Source organism: Psilocybe cubensis, chromosome 7 (genome assembly GCF_017499595.1).
Source record: "Psilocybe cubensis strain MGC-MH-2018 chromosome 7, whole genome shotgun sequence".
NCBI classification, from domain to species: domain Eukaryota; kingdom Fungi; phylum Basidiomycota; class Agaricomycetes; order Agaricales; family Agrocybaceae; genus Psilocybe; species Psilocybe cubensis.
In genome coordinates, this window is record NC_063005.1 from 1,795,287 (window position 1) to 1,823,260 (window position 27,974).

General features: G+C 45.8%; 9 protein-coding genes across 9 annotated transcripts; 4 read left to right on the top strand and 5 right to left on the bottom strand.

The window, feature by feature from the left end:
- Positions 1-940: 940 nt before the first annotated feature.
- Positions 941-2,498, top strand: JR316_0008115 (D-xylose 1-dehydrogenase (NADP(+)); the record flags this gene model as incomplete). The annotated part of the gene is made up of 9 exons (XM_047893831.1): positions 941-1,015; positions 1,078-1,100; positions 1,148-1,292; positions 1,348-1,369; positions 1,422-1,688; positions 1,748-1,808; positions 1,866-1,887; positions 1,945-2,385; positions 2,442-2,498. The coding sequence occupies 9 exons, from the start codon at positions 941-943 to the stop codon at positions 2,496-2,498; spliced, it is 1,113 nt and encodes a 370-aa protein (XP_047747146.1).
- A 565-nt stretch (positions 2,499-3,063) lies between these two features.
- On the bottom strand, positions 3,064-3,780 carry JR316_0008116 (FAD-linked sulfhydryl oxidase ALR; the record flags this gene model as incomplete). Its single annotated transcript, XM_047893832.1, has 1 exon — positions 3,064-3,780. One exon carries the CDS (start codon positions 3,778-3,780, stop codon positions 3,064-3,066), a length of 717 nt encoding a protein of 238 aa, XP_047747147.1.
- Positions 3,781-4,273: 493 nt separating this feature from the next.
- JR316_0008117 (Zinc-regulated transporter 2) lies at positions 4,274-5,729 on the bottom strand (the record flags this gene model as incomplete). The annotated part of the gene is made up of 7 exons (XM_047893833.1): positions 4,274-4,399; positions 4,460-4,695; positions 4,748-4,818; positions 4,874-5,247; positions 5,304-5,387; positions 5,442-5,472; positions 5,524-5,729. 7 exons carry the CDS (start codon positions 5,727-5,729, stop codon positions 4,274-4,276), a joined length of 1,128 nt encoding a protein of 375 aa, XP_047747148.1.
- Positions 5,730-5,881: 152 nt separating this feature from the next.
- On the bottom strand, positions 5,882-7,296 carry JR316_0008118 (uncharacterized protein; the record flags this gene model as incomplete). Its single annotated transcript, XM_047893834.1, has 5 exons — positions 5,882-6,214; positions 6,271-6,463; positions 6,514-6,811; positions 6,874-7,085; positions 7,157-7,296. The coding sequence occupies 5 exons, from the start codon at positions 7,294-7,296 to the stop codon at positions 5,882-5,884; spliced, it is 1,176 nt and encodes a 391-aa protein (XP_047747149.1).
- A 3,032-nt stretch (positions 7,297-10,328) lies between these two features.
- Positions 10,329-15,169, top strand: JR316_0008119 (ATP-dependent RNA helicase dbp9; the record flags this gene model as incomplete). The annotated part of the gene is made up of 14 exons (XM_047893835.1): positions 10,329-10,337; positions 10,399-10,538; positions 10,597-11,978; positions 12,036-12,141; positions 12,194-12,263; positions 12,388-12,486; positions 12,863-13,147; positions 13,201-13,370; positions 13,424-13,688; positions 13,741-13,802; positions 13,852-14,028; positions 14,081-14,211; positions 14,266-14,816; positions 14,873-15,169. The coding sequence occupies 14 exons, from the start codon at positions 10,329-10,331 to the stop codon at positions 15,167-15,169; spliced, it is 3,744 nt and encodes a 1,247-aa protein (XP_047747150.1).
- A 213-nt stretch (positions 15,170-15,382) lies between these two features.
- On the bottom strand, positions 15,383-17,434 carry JR316_0008120 (Glycerol kinase; the record flags this gene model as incomplete). Its single annotated transcript, XM_047893836.1, has 9 exons — positions 15,383-15,596; positions 15,648-16,041; positions 16,100-16,154; positions 16,209-16,565; positions 16,627-16,759; positions 16,821-17,019; positions 17,070-17,182; positions 17,235-17,321; positions 17,382-17,434. The coding sequence occupies 9 exons, from the start codon at positions 17,432-17,434 to the stop codon at positions 15,383-15,385; spliced, it is 1,605 nt and encodes a 534-aa protein (XP_047747151.1).
- A 210-nt stretch (positions 17,435-17,644) lies between these two features.
- On the bottom strand, positions 17,645-19,988 carry JR316_0008121 (Mannosyl-oligosaccharide alpha-1,2-mannosidase IA; the record flags this gene model as incomplete). The annotated part of the gene is made up of 9 exons (XM_047893837.1): positions 17,645-17,777; positions 17,829-17,846; positions 17,905-18,074; positions 18,137-18,732; positions 18,991-19,042; positions 19,096-19,204; positions 19,259-19,434; positions 19,492-19,612; positions 19,669-19,988. The coding sequence occupies 9 exons, from the start codon at positions 19,986-19,988 to the stop codon at positions 17,645-17,647; spliced, it is 1,695 nt and encodes a 564-aa protein (XP_047747152.1).
- Positions 19,989-22,212: 2,224 nt separating this feature from the next.
- JR316_0008122 (Salicylate hydroxylase) lies at positions 22,213-24,016 on the top strand (the record flags this gene model as incomplete). The annotated part of the gene is made up of 10 exons (XM_047893838.1): positions 22,213-22,277; positions 22,342-22,393; positions 22,447-22,483; positions 22,542-22,675; positions 22,729-22,778; positions 22,831-23,167; positions 23,243-23,255; positions 23,329-23,534; positions 23,590-23,700; positions 23,753-24,016. 10 exons carry the CDS (start codon positions 22,213-22,215, stop codon positions 24,014-24,016), a joined length of 1,269 nt encoding a protein of 422 aa, XP_047747153.1.
- A 626-nt stretch (positions 24,017-24,642) lies between these two features.
- Positions 24,643-27,953, top strand: JR316_0008123 (ENTH domain-containing protein C19F8.03c; the record flags this gene model as incomplete). The annotated part of the gene is made up of 9 exons (XM_047893839.1): positions 24,643-24,708; positions 24,765-24,863; positions 24,926-25,052; positions 25,108-25,418; positions 25,478-25,589; positions 25,642-25,793; positions 25,845-25,990; positions 26,018-26,197; positions 26,255-27,953. 9 exons carry the CDS (start codon positions 24,643-24,645, stop codon positions 27,951-27,953), a joined length of 2,892 nt encoding a protein of 963 aa, XP_047747154.1.
- Positions 27,954-27,974: the final 21 nt, after the last annotated feature.

The window sequence follows — 27,974 nt, forward strand, 5'->3', positions numbered from 1 at the left end:
TGCATTGTTAAGAGATCCAGCCCTTTCATGTACTAAAAGCCATGCACTGGAAAGATCCAGATTCCCAATATGTGGGAACGCGTTGAGCGGCATGGTTGGGCATAGTTTTTTTTTGGTGACTGACATTTGATTTGTAGATCGCACACTGGTGCAAGAACCTGCTTATTGCTGAGTATTTTTAGACAGCTATCCATGGCGAAAATTACTTATTTTAACACCACAGGTTCAAGAATATGTGCTTTGAAGTTTGACAAGGTCCAAGAACACCATTGCCGGAATCGATAGCCATCGTTGACACCATAGTTTGGCTCTGGAGAATGGGTGATAGTTGGATGCGCAACACAACATCGTCAACGCCATAGCCGGAATCGATCGCCATTGTCGACACCATAGTTTGGCTCTGTGGAATGGGTATTTGTGGATGCAATAACCCAGTGAGTACTTTATAGGATAGACGTTAGATTAGTAGTTATTTAGCTTCAGCTTCATGCTCAATATATGGTGTTTTATTATAACCTAATCTTGTATGAAAGACCAAAAATAAAATTTCACAATGATATTATACTGTGAATACATATGAAAAGCCTACAAAAAAATATGTATTTGCTAGAATGTGGCTGACACAAACGGTGCTTGGCACTTATGTGGCAGCCACATGAATTTCGGCCTGTTGTGTCACCCACTGATATCGGATGGAGGTGGCAGACACATGTTTATTTGTGTCTGACATACATCGGCCAAACACATCCAAAAATGTGTCCAGCGGCCGCCTGTGTAATGGTCGCGATGGGTGAGTGTCTCCTCTTGTCGGTGACAAAATTAGACTTGGCGGACCGATGATCCCGATATCCCTACGATTATTCCCCGCCTTCATCAAGTTCCCCCAACTTGGATCATATGTTCGAAGGAGCTTCTTTATCTGTTCCCACTACATCTAGTTATGGCTGAAATCACTCCTCTCACTTTTCGTTGGGGAATCATTTCAACAGGAAATATTGCTGCAGCGTTCGTTAAAGTAAGCTTCATTGTGCTTTTAAGTTGGAGCTAACCAACCTGAGCGACATTACCCCTATCTAGGACTTGTTGATAGATCCAAAAACGTATTTCTATCCAGTTTTCGAATACATGGCCATTGACGAATTTTCAGCCGCGGTGTTCATGATGTTGTGCACAAAGTTGCCTCTGTTGGGTCTCGTTCCGTAGAGAAAGCCAAAGAATTCATCGACCGGTTAACTGGAGGAGACAAATCTATCAAAGCCTTTGGCACTTATGAGGAGGTATATGCGGACAAGGTATATTCATGTTGCTGCTTTTGGTCCTGATTATTGAATTTCCGTCATTGCACAGGACGTCGATGCTATTTACATCGGTAAGTTCTTGCCATCCAATTTAATTTCAGTACTCATATCGTATCTTAAAAGGTACTCCACATACCTACCACTATACGAATGCGTTGGATGCAATTAAGGCTGGAAAACACGTTCTCTGCGAGAAGCCTGTCACCTGTAATGCCGCTGAACTTCGAGCTTTGATAACTGCGGCAAGAGAACACAATGTTTTCTTCATGGAAGCTGTGTGGACTAGGTTCCAACCTCTTAGTCTTGAGGTCAAGAGGATCGCAGAGGAGGGAAGCCTCGGACTGCCTGTTCTGCTGCATGCTGATTTGTCTGGAAACTTCGGGATCCACGGTATGTAGTTGTGTTTTTGACTGCAGCACGGAAATCATGCTTACACAAAATATTTCCAGACATCCCCGTCACCCATAGGATATTGGATCCGAATTTGGGCGGAGGGGCTTTGCTTGATTTGTAGGTGCCTTGCTCCACTGCGATGTACCTGTTAACGAAAGACAATACTTCATACAGAGGTCCTTACCCGCTCTTTTGGGTATGATTCTTTTCCGCTCAGGACGAATAATTACAACTAAACTGTACGCATGATTAGGCAATCCTCGCTCTCTACGAGAACCCGGCGAACGGCTTCTCTGCGCCAACAAACATCTCAGCAAGCATGCTCAACACACCTCTCACACCTGTCGACAGCAGTACGGTCTTCAATCTCACGTTCTCAGCTTCGAAACTGGCCGCGCAAGCCTCTCTCAGCTGTAGCATCACATTGAATGCTCTTGAGACAGGTGTCACTATCCGGTTTGAGCACGGTACCATCTTGATACACAGTCCCATCTACTGCCCGAAGTCATTCAAGGTACAGTATTTAGGAAAGAACGGTAAGGTCACGAAAGAGGAAACGCGAAACTTTGATTACGTGGGCGGGGGCTGGCACTTCCAGGCTGACGAGGTAGCAAGATGTGTCAGGGACGGGAAGAAGGAAAGTGCGCTTTGGGGACACGATAAGAGTCTGTTGGAGATGACTGTCTTTGATGAGGTTTGAATCGAACTCCTCCAATCCTTGGGTTTTGAATGCTGAACCTGTAAATGTAGGTCCGACGACAAGGAGGGTATAAGTTCCCAGAGGGCGTCGAGAAAGTTGTGGCTTGAAGCATGCCAACGTAGTAGTCTCTTTGACAGACATCGACCCGTATATCATGAGAAGTGTAAAGAATCAAGATGGCGACCCCGAAACTCGACACAAAAAAACCAAACGTATTCGAAAAGATACTCAACGGACTTTGTAACAATACCTTTGCAAGCAATATTTTTACTTGCCACCATACATAGTTTCGAGTCAACAAGTCAATGGCAAACATTGAGGTAGATGAAGCACATCGTTGGTTGGGTATACCCATAGAACACATTGTTTTAGCATGATGCGCAACGAGCTCCGACAAGTTGGGATTGACCATCTATTTTTTGAGTCGTGGTTTGGTGGTGGTTGCATTTATAGGTATAGTATTATATATATTATATCACTTCTAAATTATGAGAGTCAGTATATGTTGTAAAGATGGATGTTTAATGACCCACTGTCATGTCTTTTTTCAAATCAATTGTTGTTTAATATACTAGAACAGTGCCAAAGCTGATGAAGTTGGAGATCCAATGCAGGTCAGTTTCACTCAAACCGAGCTGGATATAATGAACCTACCCATTTGCCTCATCAAGTCTAGTCACACCTCCCGTCGGGTGGGCCATCTTTCCATCTCTCATCCACCTTGGCGCAATCAAATTTTTCCTTGCCCAACTTCTGATTTACCTCGTTATGCCTCTCACAAAGCCACCTGCTTAGCGCAGTACGTCCACTGACATCCGGTGCATTCTTCTCAATGTCCTTCCCAAAGTCATCCGCGCACCATGTACATGGGTATAGCACGGGAATAGAACGCAAGAGCATCAACATGTTGGCGCGCTGGGTGGGGTTGGGCTTTTCGGGGTAGTAAGCGGCGGTAGTATGCAGGAACGTCCAGGTTGCACGTCCGAGCTGCTCGACATCTGGTGGACAACCCGGAGGAGGCTCGTCGCCGCGGTAACCTGGAGCATCGAGGTGGGTACTCTCCTCAGAGTTGGGCGTTTCGGTAGCCGTGCTCACAGCACTCGCGACGGGCACGGCAGCTAGCGCTGCAAAGCCTGCAAACTGTGACCCTTTGGCAGTTTGCTGCTGCTGCTGCTGTTTTTGATTTTTCTGCGCATTGGGTGGTGCAGGCCAGGTTTTGGCAGCTCTGTTGGAATCTGCTTCCGTGTAGTTGGTGGTTCCGGGTTTCCAGTTGCGAAATGCGGTACAAATTTTACAGGGTTTGCCGTCAGGACCCATAACCATACCTGGGGGCATGCTGCTCTGCGAGGAAGACGTGTCTGATTTTCCGTTCTCAGTGGCTGCTGCCATTCTTTCTTTCAAGAGTAAATTTGGAGCAATTACAAGAACAAGTTTATTGGGCACTAATCTTGTTAAGCAAATTAGCAAGATGATGTCATACGCCATAGTCACATCCCGGCTGCATGACGGTGATCATATTGTTTACACACAGATCAAATGGGTACTGTTGGGTTTCCAATCCATTTTACTTTTATTGTACATGTAGTGGTAATTAGATAGCCGAAGCAAGATAGCATACTGCGAAAGTTACACGTCTATTTTGAATGCCAACAAATCTCCTCAAAATGCAATGAGTCCGTCGTCAAAAGTTACCCTATCGATACAGCGGTAAGAGTCGAAGTCCAGCGGGATGTCCCTGGCTAGATAGGATAGGTCGTAAACGCATGTGTACATGGATATGATATCGTGAGTTAGTTGTGATACAGTGTGATTGAATTTGAGAGATAGTGGTGTTGTAAACGTTTTGCCATTTCCGGCGTTTGAATGGCTGGGAGCAAAAGGTTTAGGCCCAACGACCCAGTAGTGCCATGAGTGCACATCCGAGGCACATAGAGCCTACTGCATAAGCCAATTTTCCGTTCGATGCAGACATCATTTCCTTATTAAAGAGGAATTCATGTGCAAAGAGCTAGGGAGAGAGAAACAGGGTCAGGAAATACTATGGCACAAGAACACATATAACATATACCTCCACGAGCCCGGTGTACGTCAGAACCCCTGCACTTAATGAATCCAATACACCACTGACAATCGAGGCAGTTGTGCTACCGGGATTATATGTTTGTCTGACGCCAAGCCCAATAGCGATCCCGAGAGGAGTGGTGAGGCCATATAAAATGGCTCCTGCAATGGGTGCCCAGCGGAATCGTTCAGGGAGATCAAGATACGCAAGTCGTGAACCAATTCCCAATCCTTCAAATGTTTCTATATAAAGGTATCAGCGGGTAAACAACGTCCATTGGGAGATGCGACATACGATGGAAGACGATCACGACGAACAAAATTTTAAAACCTTCGTCAACAGCAAGTGTGAGACCAATCAAAAAGCTAAGTATAAAAGATTAGCTGGAAATGATACGCTAAGGCAGCTAGAGTTGCACACCTATGCAATATAACACCAAATTCCAAGATGCCAACACCGATGATGTGAGTGGATAGCGTGTCTTGGAATCCATGACCATGATCATTTCCTTTGACGCTCTCGATGTCAGAAGAGCTCGACTCGCTCTTGAGAGGTGGCGCTTCAGAAGACTTGAAGGTACCCTCTGGACCGTGTGCCGCGTGTGAGCCGAGGCTATGACCATGTGCATCTTTTCCCTCAGTCAGCCACAGGAAATAGAAGCATGAATTGAAAGGATAGAACACACCGTGTGATTTCCCAAGCTTTGAGAGTTTCCCAGTCCCCCAGCGGAAGGCAACAAGCTCTACAATAAAGATAAAGAAGATGCTCAGGAGGCAAAGGGCCAGGGCATAAGGCTGGAAAAAGAGGAGATGAACAAAAGGGGGACGCAGATCATTACAACTATGCTTACGTATTCCTTCCATGCGTCAGATAAACAGGGACTTGATAGTGCAGAAAGGCCTGGGGCTAATAGATGGATGAAAGCCGTAGCAATCTATAGCAGAAAAATGTGAAACAGTGAAAATCAGAGAGACCAAGATAGGCGTACGATGACCCCAGAACCAAAGTATTTCGCAAAGCTAGATGGCAAAGGTCAAAAAAAAGTCGAGATAAAAGATAGATATACATACTCAAAGACGCTTTTTGGGACATGCAGCCATGTTGAGCGCTTTGCAAGCACGGGAAAAAGAGCGCCAGCAGAAGAACCGACGAGAATGACGAAGATGGAAGCAATCCTAAGATTGAAAAGGGTGTCTGAGCCGCCCCCGGAGCCGCAATTGAGGTCCTCGAGGTCGTCATGGGGGTGGTGGATGGTATGGGAGTGTGAGTGGCTCATTGGGAATGGGGACGGGATGGAGGAGGAGATTGGCCTGTGTCTGGTTTTGTATGGCGACACGACTGGAGGGGTCCTCTTGCATCATACACATCCCATTGGCTACAGATCACGTGCCCGAAAGATTGAGTACCCGCGCAGTCGCTTTTTTTATTTTACTGTGTATATCCTCTCGCCCGCGCCATCAGCTCTTCTCCAAGCCTCTCCAACACACCGCTTGGCGTTGATAAAATATGTATCCCATAGAACCGGATTTTGTGCGTAATGTGTCTCCTCCTCTTTTCTCCCCCGGTGCTTTCTGTTCGCCCAGCGTCGCCCAGCAGCTCATCCAGATCTGATAGCACCAATACCGGCATGCAATGCGGGTGCGACGGAGGCACATTTCCGTTTACCGTCTCCGACGGTCCAATCTGTGTTATCCGCAGAGGTTTCATCAACCGTGCCGCATCCCGGAGAAGAACTGCAAATAGGTCGCTCGTCATGGTGCCCTTGAGATACCCTATCAGTCATCGCTAATCATATTAATGGCATGATTGAGACGCACTGCATCCACCAAGGACCAGATCTCCGTTATAACAGACGGTACATCAGGGTATAGTTGTGTCGACTTGCGTTCAATCAAAAAGGGTACCAGTTGTGAGACCAGTCGCCGCGCTTCTTGGTATTCCGGTTCATCTGGCTTTAATCTACCCAACGGAGAGGTTCCTAGATGTCTTGTGATATATGCATATGCAATACTGCCTCGTTATTTAGCAACAGTGTCAGAGAGGAACGATAGTCTACTCACCATATGGCGCAAACGTTGAACACCAAAGGGTGCCCAGTAGGAACCGCTTTCACCATCGACGCAGGAATATCCATCATGCTTGGACGAGTACCGTACCGGCGTGTCGTGCCTTTCTGATCATTATCGTCCTCCCGTACTTCTGGTGCATCCCACCAAGGTCCTTTGATCTCTTTCTCCAGCTGTTCGCTTGCCAGTAGCTGTTGTGCTAATTCGCTCGCAGGATCGTCAAATGCTTTCATGAATCTGACACGTTCTTTCTCCGTAAGCATTGACCACAATGTTTCAGGAGATACAGAGTCTATTGGTAGGTATAGTGTGATCTGAGTATTTGAAGCAAATAATCGGCATCATGTAACGTACCTAGGTCAACAGTCTCGAAACGTTTTGCCAAGTCCGCTCCATCATCCATATCGTCCTCTTCACTCTCATCTCCTAGTGACTGCCCATTGGAAACTTGCTCTTCGAAGGTTCTCAGCATCTCCAGCATCTTCTTCCTCTCCTCTGCTGTTTTGGAAGGCCCGGACTGGATGTCATTCTCGATCTCTTTCTTGTAAAAACCCTCCGAACATTGACTATGAGCCTTTAGCGGATCCAAAGAAAGTTAGAATCATAAGCATACCATTTATTAAGGGGAACCACACACCTGAGATCGATAGCATGGCAGGGAGCAGTATGGTACGTTGCAGGTCGGACATGTATACTTTGCAGTTTGGCGGCGACAACTGAATACGATTCCGTCAAGGCATACTCTCCGTTGCAGCAAATATGGCTTACATCCTGCATGTTACAGACTTTTCGTTTTCTTCAGGTGTTCCTGAAATAGATAGTTGGATAGAGTGGTCAGACGACATGATATGCGTGGTCAAAGTCTAAACGGAAACTAGTGTACAAAACGCAAGGAAGGGTCCGTGCGCTATGCCTCGGGCCGCTACATCCGGTGCATTTAGTATTACGGCATCTCATGGCAAATCCCTAACGTCCTTGACTCCAAACTTGTACTTACCTCATCTTAAAGAAAGTTCCAAAAAACAACGTTTTGTAGCCTGAAGGCTTCTTTACATTCAAGACAAAACGGCAACGTTACGCTTCAAATTGCAAAACATACAACTTCTCAGTGGCTATCATTGACCAGGACTCACATTGAGGTGGCGCATCATGGTCAAACTATGCCTCTACCTGGCTGCTCCCTTTCTGGTAACTGGTATAAGCATCGCCTCGAATTAAACTCGACCAACTTTTTGCGGTTCCTTACTTGGATGTATATATGTCACCACTGAGTACTGAGCGCCGACCTGGGGCAGTGCACTGGGAGTATATTGGGAGAAATCATGATGAACTGTCAGATGAGGCAACCTATTCCCCCATATCATTCCTGCCATCTGAACCTGTTATATACGAGGCATATATCGCACCCCATGTCAGCCGTAATGTCGAAAGGACTACCAGTGAGTCAACGGGCGTCTTGTGCGTGTCTGTGCTACTCTGTATGTGTTTGTTCCGTGTATTTCTGGGTATCTGTTGTGCTGCTGTTTATTGACGTACTCCTCTTATAAGGCGACATACTCAGACTGAGCAAACGATAATTCAACCATCCATTATATTTCATTCAGTCTCACTTTCATGTCTGCCTTCTTCGGATTTAGGGATTTCGATCGGGGTGCAAGGCAATGGACTGCTCGCTGGCTGTGGAATACCCATGCTCAAGCGACCGTCCTTCCAGATCCAGTAATAGCTGGGCCAACTTACTCTTCTGAGCCAATGTGGAGAATCTCTCTCGAGGACATCATGGCTGTGATGTCAAGGCCTTCTGAGGAATGGACGGTCGTTCATTCAAAACCTCCTTCGTTATCATGCGGCATATGCTTTGATGAAGTGCCGCAAACTGGTGTTTTGCGTATCTCAGGCTGTGGCCACACATTTTGTGTCGAATGTCTGCGCCAATATACCGAAGTTAAGATCCATCATTCTCGCTACCCTATCAAATGTCCAATTTGCAGTACGATTGAAGGCCACCTGCACGGGAGTAAGATAAATAAATTTCTAAACAAATTCTCTTGCCTTACTCAGTGTGGTTTTATAGGTATTGAGCAAGCAATCATAGATCGGCTTCACTTGAAAGCGGAGGATCTGGAGGCGTTGTCAGAACTTCAGATTTCTGCTTTCTCAGTATCTTTGCGCTGCCCTCAGTTAGTAGCGTCAAACAGTTTCCATTTTTATGCTTACGATATTTCTGAACTTCCAGATGCTCTAAAACTACGCGAGTGGACCGACAGGATTTTATTGCGAATACTGTTCTTACTTGTCCGTTACCACTGTGTAAATACTCGTGGTGTCGCGAATGCGAGCAAGGAATACCCGATCCCTCCAACAATATCCACCAGTGCAAAAACAAGAAGTTGGATCGTCTAATGCGCCGAAAAGGTTGGAGATACTGCCCAGGTAAACACATTCTATTGTTTCTTCTTGCCTATACACCAATTGACACATGGAAAAGGTTGTCGAACACCCATTCAAAAAATCTCCGGCTGCAATCATATTACGGTGGGTTGACTTTCAACCTTCATTCGAATCCTTGCCACCTGAGCTCACGAGTTGGTTCCGTTTTTCAGTGTCGAAGTCCAGGTTGCTCGGTGTAAGTTCATATTTGACCCCTTTCGATAAATATCTCACTGCTACTGGAAGCCATTTTTGCTACCGATGTGGAGATTTGATCATAGATGCTTCTAAGGGTGGTAATGTCAGTGAAGCGATCAATGTTCATTATGGGCGTCAGTGTCGACAGTACTCCAGAGCCCATCGAGTCTATATATTTGCAAGAGGACTCTATTACGGAATACTCTCACGTGTATGATTGTTGAAACCAATTTTGTACGATATAGGACGAGACTATGTATGAGTTTGTACCGCAATGCAATATGTGCCTCTATATATAACTACGGGCCGCTTTGCCAACGGTTAAATCCGCCAAGTGCCAGCAGCGGGTTGAGCAGCCACAGCTTTTACTCGAATACCTATGTGCAATTTGTCCAACTCTATGAGTGGAGGATTTTCCCAACAAATAACGATATCTCGCAACTTCAACGCATCGCCTCGATATAGATGTCACAATCACCACTATCTGTTTACAATGATAGAAGTTTCGGAATGAGCAATTCTGACTGATTTTTACACAGCACTTTTCAATAATACGCTATATTATGCATGTCATATACATACGTTGTGAGTTATCGCATGCGGTGTTCATTGAAAGCTACTCATCATTGTCACGAGCCTTCAAGAAGGTGAGATGACGAGTGTGCAATGGGGCACAGCCAACTATTTCCGTATCAATCTTTGGTGGGCCATCTAAATATATTGGGCTACGTGGGGTATGCAGGGGCGTGGATGGTGCGGAGATGTATTAAAAGCGACATTGGTCATCCCTTGAGGGTGTTGACATCGATATACCATTCACCCCAGCTCAGCGCCGACAAATTCAACTCCGGGACGCTCGCTTTCACCTAGGGCGCACCTCAAGGCACCCCTTGATCTGGACGACATCTTTATTAGGCCTTGAAGAAACGATGTCATTAGATACGTCCATCGATTGCCTTGTGGACTGGAATGGACATGCATTTGAGGCGCAAGCTTGGGAGACGCCCAAAAGACTGATATACCAAAGCACTGTATGCAACTTCCACAACCAAGACTCAGAGGCGGGAAGCAGTCAACCGATATGTGGTCTAGCCTCTCTCAATTGCGCTCGATTATTGTTCAACTTGATCGCAGAGGGGCATTCGAGTGAGGATCTTTTGGCAAAGTTGCTATCACCGTCCATGGCTACTGTGAGCGCTTAATTTCACCTATCTTCTTTTCGCTTGCTAATAAATGTGTGCGTCTTTACAGTCGATCATGCACATTACGACGATTTTGGGCGCATCTAACTATATTGATTTACCAAGTCTTTTCGAGCTTCCCATCTTTAAGCACACATACGAAGCCGAGAAAGCACATTGTGACCTCGAAGATCTAGAGGGGTTTCTATCGTATGTCAAATACCTAATCTGCTTAAAAATGTTGATTATTTAGTTCATTCCTTTAAAGATACTGGTTTCCCGACCCATCAAATCTTGTCCGGGCTGTCATCTTCTTCGGTAACGATACAGAAGCAATTTTGTGTCTGAGTTTTGTGATAGCTGGGTCGCACATATTCACATTATATGATTCGCACACACATTCCATGACCCCCAGAGGGCCCTCATTCACGGTGTCTAAAGACATCAAATTTATGATACCCTTTCTGCGCCAACGACTACAAAAACGGCATCTTCCAGATGGTTCTCTTACAGGCGAATTTTTACGGAACACGCGCCCATCTGCATTCGTTTTAAAGCAGATCAATAGGTCACTACATATCGATGTCGAAGACCTGATGAACAGCAGTGCATCGTATATACAGAGCATGGGACAGAAGCCATGGACTTCTCTCGAGGCAGTCCGGCCTTTTCTCAATGACATAGTGGACCATCATGCTCTGGGTCGTTCCCGAGCACATAATGGAAGGGGAACACATTCGGCACAGTGCTCAGACAAAGCCTTATCTAACAGTAGCCAGCACCGTCGAGTTCAACGAGGACATCGCAATAAATTTGCGCCCGAAGTAGATCATTCTCAATTTGGATGGCAGATGTCGCTCCAAAATCAAGCATCGACCTTCTCAAGTAACCATGCTGTGGAACATAACAATTCTGCAAAAATAGGAGACTTGTTATCAGACTCTGTAAATGAGGGCAATGTACCGCGATACGGGAAACAGTCCGAGTTCGAGTGGTTGACCTCACTTGCGCAAGATCATGCAAACAACACGGATAGCCTAGGGTCTCGTCAGAATAATTCATGTACTGCCGAAGAATCAACAAAAATAGAAGACACATGGGAAGTCCAGCTCATGAAACAACTACAAGACGAAGAAGAGATAGCCGCCACCTTCCCTCATCGCACAACTTCCGAATATACCTGGCTTGTCTCTCTACATAAACAGATTCAAGCAGAAGAAAGGGCTAAGTCACAATATGGGGCGTCATCTTTTTCCCATTTAGAACTCGATTGGCAATTGGCCGTGCAAATGCAGCATGGAGACCAAGAAGACATTCCGCGTATCATTGTCAATTATGACGGAGATAACGAAGTTTCTCTGCATGCTGAAAGGTCAACCATTCGGTCTGATCTTTTACATGTACCTATTCCCGAGAGGAGGGAATCCGGGGACCAATTTCGATTACTTACATTTGCATCCCCTCCCGCACTGTTTCCCTGTAGCATCTGTGGTGAACTCCTCACTCATGCTGACAAATTAGGTCCTTCAGAGTGCGGGCACGGTTTTTGTAAAGATTGTTTGACCCAATTTACTCGGACAAAAATTCAAGAAGGTCGTTATCCTATATTCTGTCCAGACTGCCTCGCTGATCGTGCGCCGACCAAGTATCGTATGTGTTGCGTTCAACTTGCATATGCAAATTAACTCTTATATGATGATTGAATAGATATCGTCAGGGAAATACTAGATCAATTAAGCCTTTCTTCTGAAGAGTTTGGCAAACTGGGCGAACTTGAAGTGGTCTCCCATGCAGTCTCTATAGAGTGTCCAAGGTATACAAATATTATATCTTCCCCGTCGTCCTAAAACTTTTATATTTACTAGATGCAAGGAAACCATGCACGTAGATCGTGTTGAATATAGCCAACATGACATCATCATCTGCCCTCTCCCAGTATGTGCGCACAAGTGGTGCAAAAGCTGCCACCAAACCGTAGCACGATCAGAAGAGCGACATCGTTGTAGGCACGGTAACATCGATAGACTAATGAAAAGGAAGGGATGGAAATATTGCCCAGGTTTGTCTTACCCTCAAAGTCGGCGAGAGCTCGGGCCTTGATGTACCTACAGGATGTGGAACCCCCGTACAGAAGGAGTCTGGCTGCAACCACATGACGGTGTGTCTATAAGCTTCATGCCGATAGATATTTTCCTCTGAACAATAACCTACGTAGTGTGGTGCCCCTGGCTGCAACGCGTGAGTCTCTAGCAACTTCATGAAGCTGTCCACAGCGAAGGCAATCTAACGGAGAAATACTACAGCCATTTTTGCTATAAATGCGGAGTGCTCATGGTAGACACTACTAATGGTGGAGATGTAGGTACCGCAGTCACTGACCACTATACTCAGTGCCGCTTGTTCGACAAGAAATACAGATGTAGCATACAATAAGGAGTCAAATACTACTTACGTTAGATTACTTAGTAGTAAGTACTTGTAGAACATTAGGTGTATTTTTAGCTCATTTGTATTATGTAATACATTTTTTTGAGTCCTTGGCCATCAGCGCTTCAGCTGCTGCTGCTCGTTTCTGCTTAAATATGGAGCCTCATCTGGTCGACAAAAAAGCGACCTTCGCGTCGTTTTCCCACATCCTCGACTCTCGTTTACTGCGTGCATTAGCGGACTCGGGCTTTTCCAGACCCACCCTTGTCCAAGCCAAAGCGATTCCCCTTGCTCTTGAAAGTCGCGACATCCTTGCCCGCGCCCGTACAGGCAGTGGAAAGACAGCTGCCTATTGCATACCTGTCGTGCAGAAGATTCTAAGCATTAAAAGTGTAGGTATGTCGCTATTTTTACTCATAAACTTGCATTAAGTTTGTACTACTAGAATTTGACACCGGAAGATGAGAATCGGCAAACTACCAGGGCACTAATTCTTGTTCCTACGAGGGAGCTCTCCGAACAAGTTTCAACTTCGCTGAAAGGGCTGATTTCGTACTGCGATAAGGATATTACTGTTTGCAATGTGGCGGCTGGGACTACATCGCACTTACAACGGTGAGTAAACAAGCATCTTGGTCTTCAGCACTTTTTTCGAGTTCTTTATCCAGGACCCTCCTTTCAGACAAACCAGATATTCTGATATCCACACCTTCACGGGCTTTGATTCTTTTACAAGCCAAAACCATTTCGCTTTCTGCCTTGGAATCCCTGGTCATCGACGAAGCTGATCTCATCCTGTCGTACGGACATGATGAAGACGTTCGAGCCATCTTCAGCGGTGGCTATCTTCCTAAAGTATATCAATCATTTTTGATGAGCGCTACTATGACGGAAGATGTTGAGCTGTTGAAAGGTCTTGCTCTTCGGAACCCTGTAAGTCCATGGATCTTTCTCTACCAGTCGTCTTTTACCTTTTTGTGTGTAGGCTATATTGAAATTAGAAGAAGGAGAGGACGAAGCAGCTCTGCTTAGTCAATATTCAGTCAGGTTCGTTTCTATCTTAAATGTTGGACATTTATTTGATGAAAACGTCCAGATGCTCTGAAGTCGACAAATTTCTTCTTATCTATGTCATCCTGAAGCTGAAACTTATCAGAGGCAAATGTATCATCTTTGTGAATGATGTAGACCGGAGTTACCGTCTAAAACTGTTCTTGGAGCAATTTTCAATCAAAACTTGTGTTTTGAATTCAGAACTTCCTCTAAACTCTAGGTATCTATCTTTGCAATGCCTTGATGTTGTGAGCCTCACATGTTTGATTCAGATATCATGTTGTGCAGGAATTTAATAAAGGTGTCTATGACTATATCATTGCTACGGATGAGAGCGGCGCTAGTGGCGAATATGATACTGAAGATGAAGAGGAGGCTGACGAACTAGATAATGAGGAAGAATGTGGGTTTTCTGTCTCATAATTGATCTTGAACACTTGTCTGATTTCAAAATCAGTCACTTCGACTCAACGTGAACCGGTGGAGGAATTATCTCCAGAGCCTAGTTCATCCAAACCTGAAACCAACAAGCGGCGACGCGAATCTTCACCACCGTCAGGCAGACCAAGAAAACGCGATCGTAAAGACAAGGGGAAGGCTAAGGAATATGGGGTAACTCGCGGTGTTGACTTCGTCGACGTTGCATGTGTTGTCAACTTTGATCTGCCGACCTCTTCACGGTCATACACACACAGAGTCGGTCGTACAGCTCGTGCCGGCCGTACAGGGATGTCTCTATCCTTTGTAGTTCCCAAGGACCAGTGGGGGAAAAACAAAGTTGTGGGATGTCTGCCGAGCGCGGAGAAAGATGAAGTGGTGTTCAATAAGATAGAGAGGGAGCAAGGCGCCAGAGGAAGCAAAATTAAGGAGTATAAGTTTGATATGAAGCAAGTGGAGGCATTTAGGTATCGCATGGAAGATGCTCTACGGAGTGTTACAAAGGCTGCTATTCGCGAGGCACGGGTGAAGGAGCTGAAGACAGAAATATTGAATTCCGATAAACTTAAAGTTAGTTCACTCTATTTTCGGTTTTTTTCTGATTAATCAATCGGAATTACTTTCAGGCCCATTTCGAAGATAACCCGCTGGATCTCGAGTTCTTACGCCATGACAAACCTTTACACCCAACACGAGTGCAGCCACATATGAAGCATGTTCCCAAATATTTGTTGCCCCGCATCGCACCCGTACCTGGTGCTGAAGCTGAAGGGGACGAGGGCAAAGCAAAATCATTTGTGCCATTTAAAAAGGACCCAATGCGCGGGAAAGGTCGGGGCAGAGGTCGAGGTGGACGCGGTGGAGGGCCTAGTGGACGTGGAGGGAAGAAAAAGTCCGACCCTTTGAAAAAGTTTGGAAAATAGTACCTTCCATTAGCGTCTTCCGCGCAATCTCCCATCGATATCAGCAATGTTCCGGAGGCGGTCATGCAGCACCATGGTTGCAAAGACTGTCTTTCTAGTTTTTCTTGTAAAAGGTGCACGATTTATATACATGGAATATTCAAATTATTGTTACATTGTCTGGTATTAAATAAATAAGATGACCTCCACAATGCCGTTTTTACTTTTCGTGGCTTAAGCATCGATCCCTTCGTCCCAACCCCTGGATCTTTCGACAGCTTTTTGCCAAAATTTCCATTTGCTTTCCCTCTCTTCCGTCTCAGCTGCGGGAGTAAACACACGGGTGCCTTTGGTGTTGACTTGAGCAAGTGTTTCAGGGTTGGACAAATCCCAGCCAAATGCTTTTATAGCAGCTCCCGCGCAAAGGGCAGCACCCAGAGCCGTAGATCTACAAAAAGAAATTAAAATATTGCGGAATGCTAAGATTGGTAACACTCACTCTCTCATTTCAGGTCGAACGACCTCGAATCCACCGAGATCAGCAAGGATTTCCATGGCAAGGTCACCGTTGGTCATGCCTCCATCAACCTTCAGGTGCTTGAGATCGCTACCAGAGTCGAGCTTCATGCTCTCAATTACTGCGCGTGTCTGGAATGCATTAGCCTCGAGGGTAGCGCGCGCTATATGAGATGGATTTGTATATTGCGAAATGCCGATGAGAGTGCCAGCCGCGCCAGGATCCCAGTAAGGTGCGAGGAGACCAGAGAACGCAGTGACAAAATAAAGGCCGCCAGAATCTGACTCTTTGGCAGCGAGCGTGTTAATTTCACCAGCAGAGTTTATAATTTTCATAGTGTCCCTTAGCCATTTGATTGCGCTCCCAGCGACGGCAACTGAAAGGAAGTTAGCTTCTGAGGAGAAACATATGGTGGATTTTTTGAGGTGACTCACTACTTCCCTCCAGGGCATAGACTGGCTTTGCGTCGGGTCCTGCTTGGTATGCAACCTAGGAAACTTGTCGTGAGTCGCCCGCTCAATTAAAATCAGACATATGATTTACTGTGCTGAGCAACCCATGATCACTTTTGACAATCTCTCCCCCTGTGCAAAAGAGCAAAAAGGCGCCGGTTCCATAGGTACACTTAGCCTCTCCCTGTTTCAAGCATTTGTTTCCAATCAAAGCCGCTTGTTGATCCCCAACAAGACCACCAATGGGAACACCCTTCAGCGGGCCGTATGCAATATCGCCATAGATCTCAGAGGTCGACACAAGCTTGGGCAAGATAGACTTGCGGAATCCAAAGAATTCCAAAAGAGAATCTTCCCATTGGAGCGTTGACATGTTCAAAAGCAGAGTACGCGACGCGTTCGTGACCTCGCCAATATGAATATTCTTCTCGACACCACCCAAGAGGTTCTATTTTCGTAGACAGCGTTTGAGTGACGTGCGAAAATAGACTATAAAATAAGGCGCGTACATATGCGACCCAGGACTCAACCGTGCCGAAGAGGAGGTCATCTGCTTCATGAGCCTTTTGTACTTCAGGGTAGTTGTCAATCATCCATCGCAATTTGATGCCAGAGAAGTAGGTTGAAAGAGGAAGACCGGTGCTAGAGGGAGTATTAGCCCGAAAGAAGGTGGGATGAAAAACGAGATAGAGCATGGACTGACATGCTCCGCAAAGCTTCAATGCCTTCAGCACCCTTCTTCCATACACCGGGGGAAACTTGTATGCCAGTAGACTGGAGCTTGGCTTCATAGTGTGCAACGGTATTCTTCGTGCGGGAATCTGTCCAAACAATAGCTCTGCACAAGGGCTTTCCGGTCTTACGGCTCCAAGAAACGGTAGTCTCGCGTTGATTGGTGATACCTGGTAACCTCAGTCAAGCCTCAGATCATATCCAGAACACGGACGCGTACCGATCGCCTTCACGCTGTCCTTCGACCAACCAGCCTTCTCCAGCTCGGAGATGGCGCCTTCAATACATTGATCTGCATGCTGTTGAATCTCTACAGGGTCGTGCTCGTGCCATCTGCAGCGATGGTTAGAAGTGCATGTAATGTGATAATGAAGACGAGACGGACCCGGGGTGTGGGTAGTACTGGGGAAATTCGAGCTGATGTTGAGCAATGATCTCGGCATGTTGGTCAAATACAATGAACCTGACTGAACTAGAAGTAGAAGGTGCGGTGGGTCAGTACAAGGATTGTACAAGTGGTATGGAGACTTGCGTTGTGCCGCAGTCAAGAGCACCAATGAATTGACCTGTCTTCAATGCAGCCATGGTAGATGAGAAACGGAGAGGGAGATAACGGAATAGATATGACGGGGAAGGCTTTATAGCCCTCCCGAAGGAGCCGCTCAGACGGAAGACGCCCGTCCATCTGGGGAGCAACATTGCCGATCTCTTTTTCCTTTCTTTTGTCGTCGTTCTGTTTTGGGAAACATCACGCCCCTCGGTCCGTCCGGTCCGCTATATATATTCTCACAAAATCTACACATTAAACCGCGCCCTCTCCTCAGCAGTCCATTTAAATACAGGAAACGGGTGGGCTTCGGTGTTGAACACCCACTCATCGAGAGAAATTGGGTCATCATCCCGAAACATCAAGTACAAGTATTTCAGCCTAAAAGTTGAGTCAGCGAGGTCATCATTCCTGCATGCGGCATGGACTAACGTTTCTGCCAGGAAATAACTGCCCGTGCATTACATCAGTAACATCGTCCAATAGGATTCGACCAAAAATGCGCTACCTTGGCATACTGTCCCTCTTTGACCCTCCAGCCATGTCAACTGACACAACGCTCGCATACCCACTCGCCGTTTTAGTCTCGCGTTCGATCGCCTCGAACACTCTCCAACCCCGCATTCTCCATTTCACATCCCCGCTTACCTTCCACAACAGATACATTGATTCAATTGTCTAAGCAAACAAAATGCGGGTTAGTTCCGTTGATCGCGTGTAATCAAATTCACATTCCCCACCTCTGGGCGAAGCAGATATGACGATTTCCTCATCGTGTAATCCCTCCCCGTGCTGGTGAGGACCGGTTTCGGGTCCGCTAACCCAGGAAGCACCCCTTTCCCTCCACTTTGTCTCCATTTCTCCACCGCGTCGATCCACAGATAGCTAACCGGTTTTTGCGACCATGTGCCCCCCGCCGCCATCCATGTCTTCTGGCCAGTTCTTATTTGCATGAGGATCTCTTCGGGACCTAGCCCTGTCGGCTGGTCAGCATATGTGGCCCAACATGTCTGACCTAGCCCTTTAGCCGCCCACATGTGTAGTTCTTTGAGATTGTATCCTCGGATCTTTGCGTATCCTTGCCCTCCTAGCCCATAGCTGTCTGTGTTGGCCAAAGCTTCAAAATCGACTCCCATTCCGGCCAGATTATCAAGAGGTAAGGTATGAGCCCCGAGGGCGAGTAATCCAGGAAAGAAACATGAAAGATGTTCCTGTATATGGCTAGGTGTGTCTTGTTGATTATAGGAGCCTGCTATGGCGTCGGTAACGTAGAGTAAATTTCGCGTAGGCGAGAGGTAGAGTAAATTAGTGATGATATAGGTGGTAGCTCGAATATCTAAAGATAAATATATATGTCACTTGTTTCATCAATAGCAAATAAAAGAAGGATTTACACATTTCTATACTCCGTTTATCTGTTTTGCCAGTAAGGAGGTAAAGTTTCAAGAGATACTCGTGTGCGCTGTCAGCTTGGGCTCCAACTGATAAATGGACTAGTTTTGATCCCAATGAGCCAAAGGTATCTTAATCCAAACGTTGAACTGACAATTATGTATTTTTCCAGAGGTAATATTCCATTTTATTGGCATCATACCAGAGGTATACCTCAGGTCTGCAGAGCTCAGAGCTTTCATGACAGCCTCAGACTGTAGCGATTAGTTAGAACAAAATTTCTGCAAGGCGCTAACGAAGTACAAACTCGATTATAATGTTCGACCTTCCCAGTCAACTTTGCCAAATACGCATACTCCAGCTGTAAGCTAGCAATTTCAGCAAGAATTCCAATATCTGGCCCCCAATGTTCTCCCCTATGAAGAAAATAAATACGAGTTGGCAGTTTGATGTATAATTGAAGCACTCACGTCTTGGGGTTCACAGAGAAATAAGGCATACCAGTTGGAGTTTCAAAAATAGGATCCAGTCTCCTGACGAGCTCTTCGGCTTTATCAAGTAGTATTACATCCTTTGACAAAGCATATGCCGAAAGCAATCCGCCAAGGTATCTGATTACAGTTTCGAAAAAGGGAACGAAATGGGGCTATAAAGATATTCAATATTATATTATCTTCAAGCCTGGAAACAATGAATCGAATACCTCCGCTCTGGAGAGATCTGCCTTCTTCACGATATCCAGTGCATGTTTATATTCATCATCGAGACCCATCAAAAGCATGGTATCGAGAGAGTCGAAGGCTGTTGCACCCCATCCGTTAAACCTGACGCGCGCAACGGCATCAAAAACACTTGTCAATGGGAGGGATATACGACGTACACATTGATTCCTGAATTTCTGAGAGGCGCCAACTCGTCCGCTGGGGCAGCATATCGAACGTACCCACTGTAAGCGTGTCTAAACGCCTGTTTCACTTGGTCGGCACGACTGCTCCAAACCTCGGCAGAGACTACTTCTCCAGAATCTTTGGTGCCTGGAAAAATAGAAAATTGTGAAGTTTTGAGGGAAGACAGGTTGAACAGCGTGTAGACAGTCAGAAATAGTATGGCGCCATAGATCAGGTTCCGCAACATGGGTCGAGTGTGACTTAGGCGAAGCCAGTTGCGCCATTCCGCATCCAAATGGACCTTGATGCTCATGTTGAGGGTGTGTCTCTAGTCAACCTGAAAGAAATTGGAAGTAAAATCTCAGATACAGGCAAGTCAGACTATTCAGTATTTCTGAGCGCCCGTTTCAAGTGTGTCAAAATGTTCAAGTTGATCTATGTCGAACAGCCACAGATTAGATGTGAGCAAAAAATCCAGATTCAATCGATGCAACTTGATTTAGGGGCGACTGATGAAAGTATGGGCCATGTACTGAGTTCAGAAATGAAAAGGAGTGTCTGTTGCGCTGTGGATAGGATATACGAGAAAGATGATGGTGGCAGTGGTCAACCAGGAGTCGACATTCAAATTCAGCTACTATTCATGACTCGGGTTATTAATAGGTCATGGACACCAACTTGATTCAGGCACAACTTGCTCCACCCTCAATCTTCCTCACCTTCAACGCAATATCTTTTCTTTTATTATCCTTCACATGGTCTAATTCATTCCTTCCGAGCTTGACCTTGAATTTCTGCTATGTTTTCTGGTCCTACTATGTATGGTTTTCGCTGTGGCTGCGCTGGTGGCGCTCCACGTCATCCCAGTCCGACTCGGAGGACCGCACTTGCCTGGATCTCATTCCCTTGAAAGTTGATGGGCACTTGAAGCGCAGAGAGTCATATTTCCGTGTTGAACTTCCAAAATCCTAGTCAAACTGTTGTTTCCTCATCAGCGCCGCCTGCCATATTCTATTGCGCCGATGCTTTACTTCAAGACTGCGTCATTAATTCTCGGCCCAGCAAGGCTATTTTTGCTACTCCTTGTCGATGTGGACGCCCATAGTCATGCAGACTGCTCCGTCGTGTCTTTCTCTGAGGCTGGTGTGCTTTGCTCATGGATACCGTTGTCAATATGCTGTACATTTCTTCCATTTTGACAAGGCAATTCTGTCAATTTCCCCTGCTTGTCGACAGCCGCAAGCGTCGGGACACCTTTGACATTCCTCAACAAAAGGGAGAAAATATTTCTACTCCTCGTCAACATCTTTCCTCTCGCTTGTAACTTTCTTTGCGTCTAACTCTCTACTACAATGCGGCTATCCTCTTATTATACTACACTGTTAATGGGTCTTATTGTCCTGGTTCACAATGTTCTCGCGCAATCAGATGACGGCAGCGCCGATATTCCTACTTGTGCTCAAAACTGCGTAGCGCAAACCTCATGCGGGCGAGTCGTCACAGCATGCTTTGAAACATTCTATCTAACAAAATAGTCTTCTAGGCAGATTACAGTGGATTGTATATGTACGGCAGCAAATGAGGCGCTTCTACAGTCATGCGTCAGCCAAACCTGCTCAGCAGAAGATAGTTCAAATTCTCTTGACCAGTTGTCTTCGTTCTGCGCATCTGGTGATTGGAATTAAATGATTTTCTCTAGTTGAATGCTGTTCTGAGACTTTCTTCATGATAGGAAATGGTGGTGGCGACGCAACAAATGATTCCTCTTCCAATGGCTCGCCCGACTCCGGTACTGCTCCGAAAGGTATGTATACTATCTGCAACCATTCAACTTGTTGATATATGAACTTGGCTATCGCAATAGCAAAACCGAAGCCTAACCCTAATGCACCGATGCCACAGGTGCCACCCAAAGGAAGCTTTGCGGATAAAACAAGGATAGAGTTCGCAATATTCCTTTCATCGATAGGAGCCATCGTTTTGCTTGTGATTTAACGCCTGGAGCTTGTGTGGGCTAAATGATATCTTCAAATTGGGACATCTCCTTCGCTCTATGTTTAACTTCATGTTTCTCCCTCTATTGCTTGTTAAGAAGCTATTGCTTGTTAAGAAGTGCTTGAGTTTTAGACTTTTCAGTCCTTTTTGACTACCAATGGGCACCATATATATACCTTTCCCCTCTGGTGACGTATATCAAAACTTCAAGCTAAAATGAAGCCACCGGGTATTCGGAAGCGGCTTTGAATTCCTAGCCGCCAGTGGCAACGTCTCGTTTCTTTGAACCTCAGCCCCACGGATCTTGCCACAATCCTCGTGGAAGAACGGCATTCGAAACTAATACTGCTTCATGTCTCCCATGTTATATTATTACCATGTATTGGCACACTTGTAAGGTCGATTGCATATCGAACCTCACGATAATTTTGGACATGGGAACCATGCTTTAAAGTCTAGCAATGCACTGTGGTAAATGGTGTCTTCAGCGACTCAATTCCTTTGATAAGGCGAGTTGGCAGTAGCTCTTAGAATTACCGATTATGCCGCAGCCGCTCAAAGACTTCACCGTGGCTATCGTTGGCGGAGGGATGTGTGGCCTTGCATGGTACGTCGTTGTTATTGGTCGATTTGGTCAAGAGAGTGATTTCAGATACACTTGGATTAAAAAGTGCTTATGGCTTCGCAAATGCGGGCATAAAGGCTGATGTATTCGAGGCAGCAGTAAGCTGTTATTTCTTGCTGTTTCTTCTGCAAGCTATAAAGTCCGATTCAAGGCACACTATCATGAAATAGGCGCAGGAGTTGGTTTTGGTAAGTATACAGTGCTGTATGCCAAAGTCTGAAAAATTTCCTCAAATCATTTTGGCAGGTCACAATGCCATACGCGTTCTGAGGGAACTTGGACTATTCGACACCATCCTCAAAGTCTCTGGCCAGCAGAAGGCTAATCAACGTCTATTCAATATGATCTCAGGTACAGGAGATCATGAACAAGTTTTTGACGTGAGTCTGCTTTACCTACCAGCAAAAAACTTAAATTGGTACATACTACGTAGTATGCGGAGTCCTCCGGCCAACAAGGAAACGAAGGACTGGGAGTCTATCGGTAGATGATCTGCCTCTGCCAAATTTTGACATACTCATATTTATCTTGCAAGACCTGTTTTTTTGGATGCTGTCATGCCACTTTTGGACCCAACCATGATAAGCACGCATTTTAACAAACGATGTGTGTCCGTTGAACAATCAAATACGGGACCTCAGACTCTACACTTTGCAGACGGCACTACCCACGAAGCGGATGTTATCATTGGGGCTGACGGTATAAAAAGCGTTACTCGTAGCGCAATTGTCAGTGAAACGGATAACCGACTGGCATTTTCGGGCACATACGCCTACCGAGGGTTAATTCCCATAGACCTCTTGGAGACTGAAGGAATAAAAGCTGATATCAGAAGTCGACCTCACTGCTGGGTTGGGGCAGGAAAGGCAAGAGTTTTCATGACAGAACTTCATTTACGAGCTTTGATGCTTATTTAAAATATAGCATATCATCACCTTTCCGATCAGAAACGACACGGTGGTATGTGTTGATCCTTTTCCAGACACCACCGAAAATTTACGTTCGTAGCTTAATGTTGTAGCATTTTACACAGGGGACAAGATGCTCACTTCCGAGCATTCTCACCCATGGGTTGAAAGTGTGCCACAGGCTGAGGTTCTGAACAGATTTTCTGGCTGGGGCAACGATGTGATGATCATGCTTAACCATTTGAAACAACCGAGTCGATGGTCCATTCATACACTGTACCCACCACTAGACAGTTATGTTAATGGTCGTGTTGTCCTTATCGGTGACGCAGTATGCCTTCTAATATCCTCCTCATACTGAGTGCTAGCTGATGATTAAAGTATAGGCCCATGCCATGGTTCCTCATTTAGGCGCCGGAGTCGGTCAAGGTTTTGAAGACACATATGCTTTATGTCGTCTTCTCGGACATCCCAATGTCCGAAAGGCGAATATAGAGGTTGATCTCATATTTATACAGGAAAATTTTAATTTAACAACAAATGTGACAGACAGCTCTCAAGATATACAACGAAATACGACCACCTCGTGCCAACATGGTTTTGAAGAGAAGTTTGCGAGCGGGAAAAATATACGAGAGCTATGGGCCCGGGTTATACGACATATCCAAGATGCGACACAATCTTATGGGGATATGGGAGCCTGTATGGCGGTTTGATCTTATGGACCAAGTTGGGCTCGCCATCTTGAAGGAGTTTGAGGACTCGCCGCAAAGCGTGGAGAAACAGAAAAACCCATCCACAACGAAGAGATAATGACTACATGACAAGCAGTTTCGCGTAGAGAGAGAGGTATGATCCCAAAGGACACCACCGATCTATAAACTCACACATTTTTTGAAATAAGAATCTCAAGGGTCTTCAGTGCTAAGTACTTGGCAACTTGACTTTTATTTAGCCGCCGAACGGTTATTAATAGAACACTAACGGTCACATGTTTTCAGTCTGTAACTTTGTCAGTTAAATCAGTACCAAGTTTCTCATCCCCAAAAGACTACGACGAGGCTAGTAAGCAACAGATTTTTCTGAGAAGCTTGAATAGGTCGTAAGACCATCAATATTGTTCATTCATATGACTGAGAATCTACCAGGCAAAAGTCACTCCTATTGATTGGCATCTAGTACTATATCCATGCAATCATGATTGAAGTTTTAGTATACTACAGACTTCTGAGAGGATAAGAACTGTTGTACTCATTGATATCGGTATTCGAGATATTTACACAAAAACTGGTACAGGTACAGCCTACTCTCTTCAAGTCAATGCGGCCAAGAGTCTTTAAGAGTTAAGACAACATCACATGATCAGCTGAGTTTGAAAGAGCAACCCTTGATTGCATGCTGATGAACGACAGTCCCGCGCCATAGGGTAATTCGTGAACATGTCGAGCTACGACAAGGTCGTGAAGTTGGCCTGCAAACCAAAAGCTGCTCCTCCAAAGGCCAAAGTAAATTCAAACAATTATTCTTCTTTCCTGCCAACTCAACTATATTATTATTCTAGTACATAGACCCTATCATTGCTGCAACCTGGTCCGATGACGGCGCCGTCCATGATGTGTGCAAAGCCCTCGCCCCTCGCCTCCGAGAACCGAATGCTATTGTGCGTTGAACATTTAACTTGTGTGTAAATAATGCTCTTAACCCCATCGTCTAATTCATTAGGTAGCATTTAAGGCTCTGATCGTGCTTCACACAATGATACGCAATGGGGCCACAGACAATGTACTTTCCTATTTGTCATCTTCGGAAATCCTTCGTCTGCGTAACATAACTGCAGGGAATTGGGAAGGTTGGTATCAATATCACCATCTATTTCATTGTTGCCACTTATTCAATGTTTATAGGATATGCTGCTCCTCAGAACTTGCAAAATTACGCACTCTATCTTGATTCTAGGATTCGGGCGTACAAAGACCTCAAACATGATGCCGTCAGGGTGCAAGCCGAAAGCAACCGGGACATGCGCAACTCACAATCGATCGAGGAAGACGGATATCGAGGCCGGAAAGATCGTCCCATTAAAACAAGTGCTTCCGCTCCTGCCAGAAGCAAGACCATTATGGGGAGGAAACTGAGATCTATGACTGTCGAGAAGGGCCTACTACGAGAAACGAGAGCTGTTCATGGAATGATTGATGCTTTAGTGGAATGCCGCGTATGACTTGTGATCAGCACATGTCTTTTTCGCCGTGCTAACCTATTTCATTGTCACAGTTTTATCTGGACGACTTGGAAGATGAGTTGACAATAACTGCATTACGCATGTTGGTCAAAGATCTGCTTATTCTTTTCCAAGCCGGAAACGAGGGTGTTATAAATGTCCTAGGTCTGTCTTTCATAGACATCACAGCGAGCCAAGCTAATCGCACTTTTGACAGAGCACTACTTCGAAATGTCCCACATTGATGCAACAGAAGCCCTGAAGATATATCGCAATTTCTGCAAACAGACAGAATACGTGGTTGAGTACTTGGGAGTTGCCAAAAAGTTGCAGAACCTGTTAAATGTTTCTATACCAAATCTGAAGCATGTGAGTATCTGAATTGTAATTCTTTGAAGCCAAGTACCCAACGTCTTTCAGGCTCCCGTTTCATTGGCTGGTGCCCTTCAGGAATATCTTGATGACGCCAACTTTGAACAAAATCGGATCGAATACAAGACTAACAAAGCCGCTACTGAAGGTGGGCCTAAGTCATCAGCCAACGGGAAACAAACCAAAGCAGGCGAGTGATAAATTTTATTTGTGCCTCTCAGGCAATCCATTGACCAAATTCTTCCTATAGCTACTATCAATGGCAAATCTGCCGAGGCATCATCATCCAAGGCAGCGCCTACCGTAGAGGTTTCAAAGTCCGGGGAAAACAAGGACGTAATTGACTTCTTTTCGTCTATTGACGAAAGCCAACCGACCATGTTTAACCCACAGACTAATAGGTAAGAGAGAGAAATGCTACACTGTTTCAAGGTCTCAAGTATTTAATTTATCAACAGCCCAAGTACGGCCTACTTCCACCAGCAAGCTTCGAACCCTTTTGGTCAAATGTTAACCGGGCAGCCTATGCTGCAACAACCTGCTCAACCACTTGCTTTTCAACCAACTGGATTCGTTGCTCCCCAACAACCCAATCAACCTAATCCGTTCGCAAATTTCTTGTCTCCACAGGTCCCCCAACCCACAGGTCACAGACCCTTTTCATCTTATCTGCCTTCTCACACTACAGGATTTGTTCCGCAACAACCTACCCAGCAGCAACAGACACAGAATCCTCAACAATCCAATCCTTTGCAAACACAACAGGCCAATTTCCTGCAAGCACAACCGCATTCGCAACCACAGTCGCAACAATCGCAGTCAGCTCTTTTTCTATCACCACAGACACAACAACCTCAGCAAACGAACTTCTTGCGACCACAGCAAAGCGGGTTTCTTCAGCCTCAGGCTACTGGTGCCAATCCCTTCAGGCAAAGTATGCTTATCCCCCAAAGTACTGGAATGGCTTTGTTTGGCGGAAGCTCTCAAACACCATCATTTGGCGCCCCAACCTTTGAAATGCAGTCAAACCCGCCTTCTACGCTAAACACAAATTCGACTACGTCCGCATTCTCTTCCCTAGGCTCAGGTCCAGCAGCATCATCGTCGTCGTTCATGGCGCCAAAGCCCTCTACCTTCGGTACGGCTGGGACAAACAGCACACCGGCACGTCCGGCTTCTACACCACTTACTTCAACTGGATCAGCTCTTTCTTCAACTCCCCAGCCTGTAAAAACACATCAAACGGGGACGAAGAACCCTTTTGGTCCCATAACTGTTCCCCCACCTCCTGTTCCAAAGCAACCCACACTCTTTGAGTTATCATCCCTAAGCATTTCAAACCCAAACCAGGTCAACTTTCAACCAAACCAGTCTTCATCACAAGCACAACAGCAGCAGCCCCAGGCAACTGGGTTCAATTTCAATACTAGTGCTTTGAATCCGGGGGCCAGCGACATATCCAGTGTTGCGTCATCTTTTGCCTTCTCAAATTCTAAACCACAAACATCGACAACTTCTCCTCCTTCCATTACTGGCAGCTCGGCGACAGCAACTGGATCCACTCATATGGACACAGTCTTCTCATCAACGTTATCGGCACAACCTACGGGCGCTATGAACTCTTCGACTACACCCTCAATGCAACCCTCAGCTTCGTCCCTCAAGCCACAAATGACAGGGTTTTCAGGACTGAAGCCTTTTAAACCATCATCATCTTTTGGTGCCTCGTTGATGGAATCACTACCTGCAATTCCGGGGTCGGTTCCAACTACACCTTCGGTGAGCGGTTTACCAACCACCAGTGGTACTACCTCTCCTCCAAACGGAAGCACGTTTACCTCCACAGTCGCGTCACCTACAAACGGAATTACCGGTAATTTCGCTTTCTTGAATACTCAACCTACAGGAGCAACTGGAGGTTTAGGTGGTTCCTTTGGCTCAACCCTTGGGGTTGGTTTGCGGCCCCAAATGACAGGTGGTGGTTCAGCCAATCCATTTAGAGCGTCGATGGCAACTGGTGGGGGTAACAGTGGTGTATCCTCTTTTGCCAATTTTCAACCGTCGCCTGCTATAAATTTCGGTTCATCTCAACCTTTCAACACCGGGATATCAGGAAACCAGCAGCAGCAACCAAGCTCCACGAATTCATTGATATAGTAGCCTTATGCCCTTAGTAGT